Source organism: Aythya marila, assembly GCF_965140915.1.
Source record: "Aythya marila genome assembly, chromosome: 1".
Lineage (NCBI taxonomy): Eukaryota > Metazoa > Chordata > Aves > Anseriformes > Anatidae > Aythya > Aythya marila.
The window spans coordinates 206,048,472-206,060,786 of record NC_139042.1 but is presented as its reverse complement, the minus strand read 5'-3'; the positions used below and the strand labels follow the sequence as shown (position 1 = coordinate 206,060,786).

At 46.3% G+C, this 12,315-nt stretch overlaps 1 protein-coding gene across 1 annotated transcript; it reads right to left on the bottom strand.

The window, feature by feature from the left end:
• Positions 1-743: 743 nt before the first annotated feature.
• On the bottom strand, positions 744-12,118 carry CEP41 (centrosomal protein 41). Its single transcript, XM_082784623.1, has 11 exons — positions 12,085-12,118; positions 11,644-11,707; positions 10,826-10,873; positions 7,518-7,579; positions 6,347-6,416; positions 5,814-5,949; positions 4,960-5,111; positions 4,580-4,647; positions 3,649-3,763; positions 3,285-3,500; positions 744-2,843 (listed from the first exon to the last, which is right to left on the bottom strand). The coding sequence occupies exons 1-11, from the start codon at positions 12,115-12,117 to the stop codon at positions 2,695-2,697; spliced, it is 1,113 nt and encodes a 370-aa protein (XP_082640749.1). The 5' UTR covers position 12,118; the 3' UTR covers positions 744-2,694.
• Between the last annotated feature and the right edge of the window lie 197 nt (positions 12,119-12,315).

Genomic DNA, 12,315 nt, shown 5'->3' with positions numbered 1-12,315 from the left:
TCAACAGTAGGGTGACAGGGAAGCACGTTCAGTTCTTGTTTTGTTGCCCTGGGTTAGGAGGATCACAAACAGCTCTGAGAGTTTTGCTCCTCTGCTTCAGAAGCAGGTTTTCATGCAGTCCAGAGCAGCCAGGGATTTGGGATCCTTCTCATTTTGCTACCTGGTGGTTGGAGGTGCTGCCTGTTAAATCTATTTTTATTTTTATTTTTTTTTTCCCCACCAATGACATTGTCATGGAGCTGCCTGCAGACCAGAAAGGAGCAGCTGATTTGGGGCATCAAGATCAAAATATGCAACTATACAAGCCCCACTACACCCCCACACTCAAAGCTAGACATAGCATTTTGAGGATGCTCCAATATCAAATTCTTTTGAAAGCTTTAGGAGGACATCCAGCCAGTAAAACCATCAGCCAGAAACTAGAACCCCAAGAGGCGAGTCCACTCCTCTAGTCCTAGAGCATAGGAAAGCGTGGACAAGGTTCCTGCAGCTCCTGCTTGGGTCTCAGACCATTTAAACAACCACTTCTCTCCCCAGAGGTGACACAAAGACAGGCTGCTTCATTCAGAATGTGATTGATTATGCGTGAGTGCAAGAAAGCTGAGCAGTTCATAAGATGGCGAGCTGCATTCACCTTCCCAGGGACAGGAAAAAATAAGATTAAGACAGACAGACCCATTTTTTTTAATTTTATTATTTTATTTGGGTGTTCGCACTCGACGAGCCTGCCCCTTGCAGCACTAAGTACAAACATACACCCTCCCTGTAAAAATGCAAGACACCTGCGTGGATAGGGTGGAAGGGCAGCTTGCCCAAATTAAAACTGCTTTGCACAACCATTTAAGGGTTCTCTGGGAAGCTGAGGGCTTTAAGATACCTCACTTTAATTGGCTTTTGTTACATATAAAAATATAGATTCATATTTGATAACACGGGCATTCAATGCTGAAGTATGCATAGGCCTTCAGGATATTTTTAACATGGCTCTGCCCTTCCTTTCTCCCCTTTTTCTCCCCCTCGGGGCATCCCTACACAGCATGGGAGGTTTGTGCTGGTCACTGCACAGAGCTAAATTCTGTAGTTCTGCTTTGCTACCAAAATTTGTCACTAAGAGGAGTGAAAGAATCTGAAAAGAGTAGTCCAGAGGCAGAAAAGCAGCTCGTTACACAACCTCTTGCTTTCACAAATCCTAATCATTCAAGGGGTCACGGGTACAGAAGGCAAAGCTCACTCCTGTAGTGGAGGTGCAAAGAGAGGTTGTGATAAGTGTCCTCAGGGATGCTGAGCCTTAAACTGATAAACTTGGCCTTGTAATTTCTCTCACCTTGCCCTTTCACCTTAAGTTTCCCCTGTGACCTGCACCAGGGTCTGTTAAAGATCATTTGCTTATGTCAGAAGGGGAAGAAAAAAAAAAAAAAAAGCCACACAGTAAAACACAAGACCAAGAAGCCAAAGCCAGGTAAAGCTGAGCAGCACTAGGTGAGGGCGAGAGGAGCAGGATCTCTCCACAACCATCTACAAACGCAGGCAACCTCGGTTCTGTTTTCTCCTCACCCTGCATCAGTTTTTTCACTGATGAGTTTCAGATGATTTCTAGGTCACCCAGGCAATACTGGTATGATGAAAGCACCGATTTGATGAAAGCTGTGATACTGGTTTCCTATAAAATCTTCTTGCCCTGCTCAGTTCCCAGATTTGTGTACTTTCTAGGTTGTAGGGACCCAGTGAGAGGGCAAAAGAAAATTTCCCTTCAGCCACCCTAACCTTAAAGCAGCTGCTCCAAGTAGGAGAGTGAAGAAAGCACTGGTGTGCAGTTGAATCAGGGAGACAACTCTGCTAGCACATCTGGAAGAGGAGCACGGCAGCTGATCCTGCTATAAGAGCCAGCTAAAACCCTGCTCAGCTCACAGCCTTACCCTCTCATCTTATTCAGAGCCCAAAACACAGCACAGGAGCATTCTCCACAACCACAGCGAAGAACAAAGCAGAAAAAGCACAGCTAGAAGTCAAAATGACTGACAATAAGGGAGAAGAATCAGTTGTTTTCCCTTCCGACTCACCTTCAAAAATACAGAACTACTTCACAAATTGCCCACGAGTCAAGACAACCATCACGTTACTGTGCCATGCTGGGCATTATTTCCAAAAACAGCTTTATTACAAACACTTCTGTTCATAAACATTTTTTAAAAAAATAAGTCACGGAATCCTTTCTCCATTATTTTGGCAATTTGCATCTCTGCTAAAAAAACACCGAGGTTTTTGCTCACAGATGCTTTCCTGGCCCACTGACCTCCACGTGTTCTGCTGTCAGCACAAGCTGCAGTTCTGGGCACAGCACAGAGGGAACGTTTATTACAGACACAAATTTTTTTTAGCCTGAACTACAAGTTTCACAGCACCTTTCCTGCTGGTCGCAGGCTTCGCTACCAGTTTTATTTCCCTCCCCTACAAAATCAGTTATTCCAGTCCTGTCCTGCCACTGCACCTACAGGCCAGCCTTGCCAACACGATGCTGTCGCTGCTTCTCTAAAACCTCAACCCCTCCAGCTCTCCCCCTGCCTTACCCGAGCTGCCTTTTATAAACCACAGCTGCTTTTCCCCCGTGGATTCCTAAAACGACAAACGGGCTGCACTGCTCAGGGTTCCCAGAACCTGGACATTCGTTTATTCAGTGCAAGGAGACGCCGCTGCTTATTTCCATGGCCTGTTCTGGAGGCTGCTCCTGCTGAACGAGCGGCTGGTGAGAGACCCCACGTTGGCAGCAGTGGTGGGGAGGCTGGGGCTGCTCCTCACGGTCGTTGCCTTGGAATCGCGCCCTGAAGAGCCACGGTTAAGACGGCCTGGGGAAAAAAAAATAAATCAGAAATCCAGGTGAAAATGCGTGTGTGATGGAGCACGGCAACACAAGATGATTTGCTGCCCCTCGCTGGCTGTCCAGCTCTTACCCTAAACACACAAACCCTCAAAAAATTCAGGTTTTGGGGCAGTCTCAATCTAGCTGTGCAGGAACAGAAGGGCTAAGAGCTTGCCAAACCTACTAATGGTCAGGAAAACCTAAAGGCATTCAAGCATTGTAGGCCTCACAGAACCAGGATTTTGTCATAATGCTATAGAAGATTTAATTTTGGGATCAGCACAGTGTAGTTCTTTCTCAGTTTGGAGAAAAAAACCCTCTCCTTCTCCCAGCTACCTCATGGAAAGAATTTGGCAAAGCAGGGAACTGATGCAGGGCAGGCTCAAGGGCTACAGGATTTATCCTAGCATTCATCCTGGAGTCTTACTGGCAGTATCTGAAGGAATCTGCTCCTCTTCTAGGTAGTACTTAATCTTTTGTAGATCTTCTGCAGTAAATCTCCATTTATTCTCGGCACGTGTGGGTGGCGCTTTGGGAGCAGCCTTTTTTCGGGCGGATCCAGGGGGAGCTGCCCCCTGGCAGGATGGGGGGAGCGAGCCGGTGACGAGTCCTTCTGGGATCTTCTGTGCAAGGACTTTCAGGCCTGCAGACGGACAGATCACTTATCAGCTAAGGTGGGATCAGAGATTTGGGATTTTACCAGCAATGGGTGACCATCCATCCATTCCCACCCTCTAGCTCACAAAACCCTTGCTTTCATCCCACGTTGCCCTGTGCCCGTTGCCCCTTACCTCCAGATAACATGAACAAATTCTCAAAGCCCCTCTCACACATGGTCGTGGCAGCCTGGCTGGCCAGCCTCTCATCGTCATCATACAAAATTATGATTTTTCCGTGGGCATTTTTCTGAGAGGCAGGAGAGCTAAGGATTCATTTGTAAACTCAGGGTGACCATCACAGAAAGATGAAGAGATAAAACAAGCAGGGATGGAGGCAGAGAGACTCTTTTTTTGATTTGCAAGTACCAGGCAGGAATGCATTCCCTTCACCTGTGCTTTAAGAAGTGATTCTTCAGTAGCTGAAGCTTGCCAGACACTGGAAGGACACAGCCTGATCCCCACTGCAGTGCAGCCCTGTGAACAATGTTTCAGTGCTGATTTGAAGACTGGTTAGTAACAGGCAACAGCAAGAGGCAATTTGTTGAAAATCTCCCCTGCAGCCCTCGCAAGCTTCCAATTTGGGAAGTTCTCAGCCTAATCCCAGCTAATAATCCTCTTTGTGCACTCCAGAGGGAAGCCAATCCCTATCAAGGTACCGAGAGGAAGCCAGAGGATTTGATCAGTGCCTCCCTCAAGAAGCTCAGCACTCCAGCAACAGCGTGGAACAGGCAAATGGCACAGAATTGCCTTCCAGCAGCCAGAGCCAAGCTCACAAAGTGCCAAAAAATTCAGGCAGCTCCCACTGGCACCAAGAGGCATTCGAGCTCTGAGGAACTCAAATCCAGCACCTGCTGGCTGCAGCAGAGCCCCCCCACATTAACCACAGCTAACAGAAAGAACCTCCCCTCCCAGTCTCCTTGGAGTCCCAGGATTTTCATGGTTAAACTCTGCCCTGGTCACAGCAACTGCTAGAGCTGCAGCTTTTTGAAAGCCCTTGCCAACACGCCCCCAATTTTATTCTTATTTTTCTGTTTGATTCCAGCACTTTATAAGTAAAGGATACATATTCCAAAATACTATTTGTATACGGGTTCATGGTTCTAGATAGCGTTGCGATAGGATATGAATAAGCTGCAGAGGAAGAAAAAAAAGAAAAAATCATACACTTGCTGATCAATAACCCTCACACTCTGGAATACAACTGACACGGGCTGGTAAGAGTACAACAGATTTGGAAACCGGCTGACTAAGGGATTAAAAGCAGCTTGGTGCCCTCATCCTTTTCCAGGAGGGATGGGTGTGCTGGATGAGTGCAGAGAGGTTCTGCAGCCAAGGGATGTCCTCCTTGGAGGGGGAAATTTGAAGCCTGGCCTGCCAGCATGACACACAGAGCTGTGTGTGACCCCAGCTGACGCAGGCTGTGGTGGGACTCCATCTCCTCACCTCCAACAATGTGACATTGGTCATAAGCATCTCGGTCTCGCACGTCCAGAAGCAGGAAGGGGCAGTTGGGGTAAGGCAGGTCTTTAGCCTCAGCGTCCTCTTTCTTTGGAGTGTCCTTTTCTATATCCAGCTCACCAACACCACTTATCACACTGCAAAAAGGAAAGGTGTTATGCTGCAAGCCTCCCTCTGAACACTTTTGTACCTTTTAACCAAAGTGCTTTTTGATCAACTTCTCTTATAGCCTGTTTATGTTCCAATAGAGCACAACACCACATAAAAATGGAGAGAATCTATTTTGGGCTTGCCAGTACATTATAAGAGACTGATTTTATTCGTATAAGAATAGACAGTACAGTGTCACTGTATGACCAAATCAGTCAAGTCCAGGTGTTGTACTCAGCACCCTAAGTGACTAGGGAACATTCTTTGAGGTGAGGGAGAAAAATTCTCCCTCGACAAGTGATGCACTGGGTTTGGAAATTCTTTTTCTAAGTCTCAGGACAATGCATTAAGATTGATTGGGAAGATGTTACTGGGTTTACCAGAGCAGTTTATAACACAGATCCCTTGAGCTGAGGGAACTGGGCTGAATCCCACAAACGCATTTCTTTGTCAGCCATTCAGATGATCTAGTAGCAACAGCGTTGGGTTACAACCTCAAAACAGACTCAGATAGGAAAATCTGCTAACTCTCTATCTTAATTCCATCCTCAGACTTGCAAAAACAGGCTTTAATGAGAAAAAACAAACAAACAAACAATATAAAGCCACTAATAGCAATTTAAAATAACCAGTGGGGTAAAACCAGTTATCTGCCAAGACAGAGTTGTGTTAACGTTCTCATCAGGTACCTCTGCAGCGTGGACCGGTACGATTCCCCAGCTCCTGTGCTGTTTATGAACAGGACTGGACTGGGTGGTGTCCCACTGGGGCTTCCTTTCCCATTTGTCCCTGCCGAGAGTTCAGCATCTGCATCAGAAGCACCATCTGGGAAGAGAACGTGGCACCAAGAGTTAAAATGCTGCAGGAAACAAGCAGGTTTTAAGCCTGGTTTCTATTTTTAGTCTCAAAGCGCATCTCAAAGACGGCCTTATCTTCATCCTCTTCTTAAATGACTTACTGAGAGCCCCATAGGAAAAAATAAAGAGCCATACGATTTTTAAGAGCTCAAGATCTCACTTTTAAGCATTCAATAAAAATGTAAACCACACAGCATGAGGTCTTTCCTATTTGCAAGCCTGCAAACAGCTGCAGGCCACAGATGATGCCATTTTTCTCCTTGATTAAAAGGACTTGCTGAGTAACTATGTCTGTCAGGGCACAGTTCAGCACATGACAGTGATCAACAGCTCTCTCTCTTTGTGCTCACAATAAATGTTGTTACCTTCCAGCTTGTGGATCTCCTCATTCGTCACTCCTAAGGTTTCATCAGATAGAGAAGCAACCTGGATGACCTGCAGGAAACAAAAGCAAGCAACAATGCCTCGATACACACACACTGGTGTCACTGAAAGACAGCAGGGATCATCTTAAGGAAAAATAATCCTCCAGCCAAAATGCCTTTAACTCAGCGTACCTGCTACCGGACTTCAGGGTCAAACACAGTGGGGGATTTGAGGTCTGCACTGCAGGTCTGCCTTTTTTATTAAATGGAAATTGTACCAAAAAGAAACAACAAAACCTTAGGGCAAAGAACAGCCAGCTAGGCCGTGCTGGCGATATCAGATGTGTCAGATGTTTTCTGACATTTACAAAGTTCAGTCACTTACAGCAACTGAAACAGCTCAGAATATATATCCTGGAGAAAACCTCAAACAGCTGGTATAAGCAGCCCGTGACAGCAGACCTACAACACTCCCATAACAAATCAGTTCATCCCAATAGTGGGAGTCAGTTTTGGTCGTGACAATCCGGTGTAACTGAAGATATAATCCAGCAGAAGCCTGCTCCTTCAGTATTTGCAAGCTTAGCCTTCCCTTTTCCCTTTACTCCTTAGAAGAAAGCCTGTCTTTTTCTTGTTTTACTGTTTTTCTTGAACCAGTATAAGAAACACTCTGCTCTATTTGCTGATCGTATTTATTTTTAATATTTTGCTTCATTAATTAAAAGCTATACAGAAAGCTTTGAAGCCTCAACCTTCCATATTCTGCAGTTACAACTGCAGTTTGGGAAGGTTTCAGGCTGGGGCTAATTGACCCAAAGCTCAATGAAATCAGATTTGAATACTACTTTATGTGGTCCTTTTCTTCTGTAAGAGGCTTGAAGATCCTCTTAAGTGAATGGAAAAAAAATAAATCAGCAAACAAGAGAACAAATAAATAGGGAACAAATTTCAAAACCAAAGATATTGCAGCCTTCAATTTGCCATTACAGGAGTTTGACTGCTCTGAAAACTTTGGCCTGTGCAGGAAAATAAGAAGGAGCAGGAAAATCCAATTACAAAAGAATTATAGATTGTAAAATCCTACATAACTACACAGAAGGCATTTAAGCAAAGCAAGCACGCTGTTCACAAGAGGGAGCTTTCAGCAGTCAGGGAGAAGAGCTATACGTACCAACTGGGCAAAAGTCGTCACTTTCAATCTTTTAAACAGCTCATCCTTCTTGTATCTGTAATCTTGAAAAACAAAAGAGAACAATGAACATTTTGAAGCAATTCTCAGCTTTTGCAGATGCCAGGTGACAGGCTTGGTCTCAGCTATTTTTGTAGGCTCTTAACGTGTGAGATTTCGGGGCAATAAGCTTGCTCTGAAGGATCAGAGCAGCAAACCTAAAGGCCTCTCTCTGTTAGGAGTTTTCACGAGATCATGTCCAGGTACAATTAAAACATAGAAGGCAGATTTAGTTGCTTTTACATTCTAGTTTTACACCTCTTAGTTTGGGCTTTCTGTTCTCACTGAGGGAAGGAAGCAGCTTCATGAATTTACCCCCTCTGCTGTTCTTTGAAGCCCACTATGACTGCAAACTCTTCTATTAAAAGACTTAATTTACTCGAATTTTTAATTGTATGCATTTCAGCAGAATCAGAGCGTGGGTATACCTCAGCCTCAGCTTTTTAAACTACTAAGCCCAAGTACTATACATGTATATTTAATCTTACTGATAAAAATGGTCCAGGTTTTCTTGCTTTACCTGCCAATCAAATTCCAATTCCTGTGATCTGTTAACACACATTTCTACGGAAGTGTCTTTGTCTTCTTAAGCCTGAAAACCAAGCGGGCTGTTGGAGCAGCTGGCAAACAACCAGAGCAGGGATTAAGGGTGCTAAAGAAGCGATGACAAGGATGGAAGCACTGAGATACTTGAGATGTGTAAGAACCAGGAGCCTTCAGGTGTGAAGCAAGAGGGTGTATGCAGTAGGAGAGGGAAGCTAAGGCAAGTATCAGTAGGAACATCTTGATATGAAAGAGCCTCCCCAGGGAGATAATGGAAGTCCCATCCCTTGGGAAGTTTACAGCTAAAAAGAAGACATCAGGGAGGGTATGAAGGAAAAAAATATAAATATATAAACCTGTCCTGTACTGGCAAGGAAAGGCAAAGAAGATGAACAAGATTCCTTCAGTACCAGGCGTGGTGGCTGTAACAAAGCTCTGCGTGCAGCTCTTTAACCCCAGAAAGCCAAGCTCCAGTCAACCTAAGCTCCCTAAAACCCACAAAATCGCTCCTCCTTTCTCCCCTCCTCATTTACCAGGCTCCAGCCCTCAACTCCCAGGTTTTTATTTTTTAAAATAAAAAAAATCCTTTGTGTTTTTCTAATATCTTAACTGCTGGAGGGTATTCCCAACTGCTCTCTCCCCAGCTGTTCAGCTAAGAGGGCTGATAACGCAGCCCAGGAACTTACCAAATCCAGCCAGTTAAGCAGCTCTAAACCCTGCCATCTGCTGAACGCTCCACAGCTTAACCAAGGGAAGATGGGGGGAAGGGGGAGAGGCTCCAATCCGTACCCCTGTAATTGCCATGCAAGCAGCAGCCCCAAAATTGGCTCAGGGAAACTCTCAAGATGAGATATTTATAGAAAAGAAGCCAAGTGGATGCTGGAGGCTGGAATTTCTTCCTGGTTACAAGGGGCAGTGAGCAGCCTGAAAGAAATTCTGCTCGGAGAGGATTCTCCCTGCACACAGTCGAGAGGCACTAAGATATTGTGAGCTTTTCCCTCTAGTTTTTTAATTCCCATCTCTTAAATACACTCTCTGCAGAAGCAAAACAATTAATTTTCAGCATTCAGAGCAAGCAGAGTTCCCAAATTCAACATCCTGCCCTATTTGATTGTTAGGCCACGAAGAACTGAACGTGCTACTACATTTGTCTGAGCAAATTCAGTGCCCATCCGAACTAAGCCAGTGTGTGCTGTCCATTTCAAACCACATCTGAAGGACAAAATGAGGTTTCAGAACATCAAATAGCTTCAAAATGATCCTCATGGTCCTTGCAAAACTGACTAGTCTCAAGCCTGAAGCTCAGGTTGTTAGAAACTTCCTCTGTAGCTCAGAATCAATCATTATTTCAGCTGCCCAACACAAAACCCACACGTAGCCCACAACCAAATGATTAAAAATCCCCATCCACAGGCAAAAAGAGCTTGAGCCTTGTGGAGAGCAAGAAATTATTTTAATTTAGAGGGAAAAATAGATGGAAACACGGAAAAAAAGCTGCTATTCCTAAGCCTGACCTGGAGCAAACCCCCTTGAATGCTCGGAGCTGCTACTTCCAAGCAAGAGCAGGTACCTGGTGCTGTCCTGGGAAGTCCATTTGGGTTTTCTGACATTTTGCTCCAGAAAATGGGTCTCAAGCCACGATTACTCTGGTGTATATTCAGAGAAGTTCTTCTCCGTGCCTCAGCAACACCAGAGAAAGGGAAGAGACTTGGTGCCTCTCAAGCCAGCCCTCCAAAGGACGAATAATCAGGGTTCCAGCTGCTTTATTTTTGATTCCACGGCAGGCTCAAGGTATAAAGCCTCTCTCTCACGTTACCCAAGGAACAGAGAGCTGACTGTGCTGGGTACCCAAAGCTGAGGCCAAACGGTGTCATCTACCCATGAGAAATCAAGGGAGGGGAGTTTCTAAATTGCCTGGGAACACAAGGTGCCCATTCAGCACCACCGTAATGAGAAAGCTTCTGCCGGGCTCCAAAACCCCGCTGAAACAAGAGATCTCCTGCACGAGATGAGATCAGATTCGCGGGGGAGATTTCAAACCAACAACAGGCAACACAACAAGATTTCCAGGGCAGATAGAGAGCGACGGCGAGCCGGCGTTGGGGGCTGAAACTTTAGCCAGGTTTTGGAAAAAGGAGGGCATTTCTCTGCTGACTTTCCCAGAAGCAAGCAGCAACAAAGGGCCATTCTGCAGGAAGCCCGGCACAAACGCACCCTGTGACCTCCCTTTCAACCCCAACCCCGTTTTTAGGAGCACAGTAAGCGGGTCTAGGAACTGAAAGCGAGCATTCAAAAATCCTAATTAATCCCCGTTAATTACGAGGTGTTTTCTTTCACCTCAGTAAACGCACCCTGTGGGTTCAAGAGCTTTCTGGCTCTCCGTGTGAAAATAACCCTGACAATAGCTGAAAATAAAGCAGCAAAACATTTTTAGAAGCTTATTTTCAGTAGGAATACAGCCACAAACCGAAGTCAGCTGGGTTTTCAATAGCCCAAATAACCCAAAGCCTTCAAAACCTTGGTGGTGCTGGTAAAAACCTGATGAGGAACACAGGAAAGAGCTTGTCTAGCTCCTATTTTCTAATATTCTGACTAAGTGTGATAAAATTATATGAGAAAGAGACCTCTCAGACCTGCCTGTCTCCTACCTTAAGTTAAATCTGTAATGTCCTACCAGGAAAGAGAAAAAAGCTACTCAAGATACTCACTTCTTTTGATCTCCTCCAACTTCTCAATGTATTTCGTTAAGCTGCACCCTGTAACAAACATCGGTTACAAATTATTAGTGGTTTTCTTAAGCTACAAAGGTTTCAGCATTTTGGTTTCGAAGGAAGGGACCACACGAGAATAAAACAGTTCAGTTGAGAGGGACCCACAGCGATCATCATGTAAAATGGCCCGACCACTTTGGGACTAACTGAAAATTAAAATCATATTAATGAGGGCATGACCCAAATGCCTCTCCAACACCAAAAGCCATGGGGCGTCAGCCATCTCACTAGGAAGTGCCCCCACTGTCTCTGGGGGCACACGGTGCTCTGTAGGTCAAAGCCTCTGCCACTACCTAAGCCTCCATATCTTAACAGAGTCTGAAGATACCATCCTGTGTCTGAGGAAACCAAAATCAGGACCTCGGTACCCAAATCCTGCCTCTGACACATTGCTTCGAGTGCAAATGTGGCCACACAGCCCCTTTCCTAACAGTTCTTCGGGTACTATAGGCAAATTAGATAAAATTTGATCACTTCTACAGTGAAAAAAGCTCAGCACAAACCCTCCAAGTAATTATTTTGATTTATGCCTTTGTTAAGTTATTAGTTAAGGCAAGAAAAGCTCACATACAGAAACCGTCACATTAGAACCTGACATAAATAATAAGGGAAGACACAACAATGGCAACGAGAGTTCTGAACCGACTGCGTGGGGTAAAACATGGCCAGTTTGGGGCAAAACCCCCCAGGCAGTGTATCCATTTGTGCTCTCTTACACCCGTGCCCAGTGTTTTTACCCCCCCAATTCCACTTACCGGTATCGAGGCGGGTTTTTATGTGCTGGTACTTGGGGTTCTGAGGGATGCGCCTGGTTAAATACTGTTTTAAAAGGGAAAAAGAGAGACGGGGGTGTCAATGCACAGCCACACATCCGCTTGGGAGGCTGAGAGCCTTTAAAAAACCGACAGAAAAGGCAATTTTAGGAGCTTCAAGACCATTTTAGGAGGTCCAAAAGACAGCGGGGGGAACGAGAACGTGGCCACCGCCCCAGGCAAGGCCAGACCCGAGCCCTCAGCCCCTCACCACAGCGCCTACAGGCCCCGGGGGCCGCCAAAGCCCCAAAAATCGCATTTCTACCCCCAAACCCGGCCCCGCTCCCCTCGAACCCTCCCCAGCGAGCCCCAGCCGAGGTCCCCTCGCCTCACAGGAGGAGGATGAGGAGGGGAGGAAGGGAGGAAGGCTCCGGGCCGTCCCACCTCAGGCTGCCCGCCGCTCCTCCTGCCCGACATCTTGCCGCCGCCGCCGCTCCTCTCCTCTCCCTCACCCTCCCGCCCAACCCGACCCCGCAACAACCCCTGCCCCGATTGGCCGCCCGCCCCCGCCGCGGCCAATCGGACGCCGCCGTTCGGGCCCTAACGCCGCTCAATCGTTGCCAGGCAACGGGGGGAGACGCCGCGGCGCTGAGGCCACGCCCCCTGGCGGCGGTG

What these genes read in the sequence shown, in the direction of transcription:
- CEP41 (XM_082784623.1), bottom strand. Translation starts at nt 12,117, where the DNA reads ATGTCGGGCAGGAGGAGCGGCGGGCAGCCTGAG. An exon ending in GTTGGAGGAGATCAAAAGAA is followed by an intron (nt 7,580 to 10,825) that starts GTGAGTATCTTG and finishes TTGTTTTTCAAG; the next exon opens with ATTACAGATACAAGAAGGAT. An exon ending in CAAATAGTATTTTGGAATAT is followed by an intron (nt 3,764 to 4,579) that starts GTATCCTTTACT and finishes CCTGCCTCTCAG; the next exon opens with AAAAATGCCCACGGAAAAAT.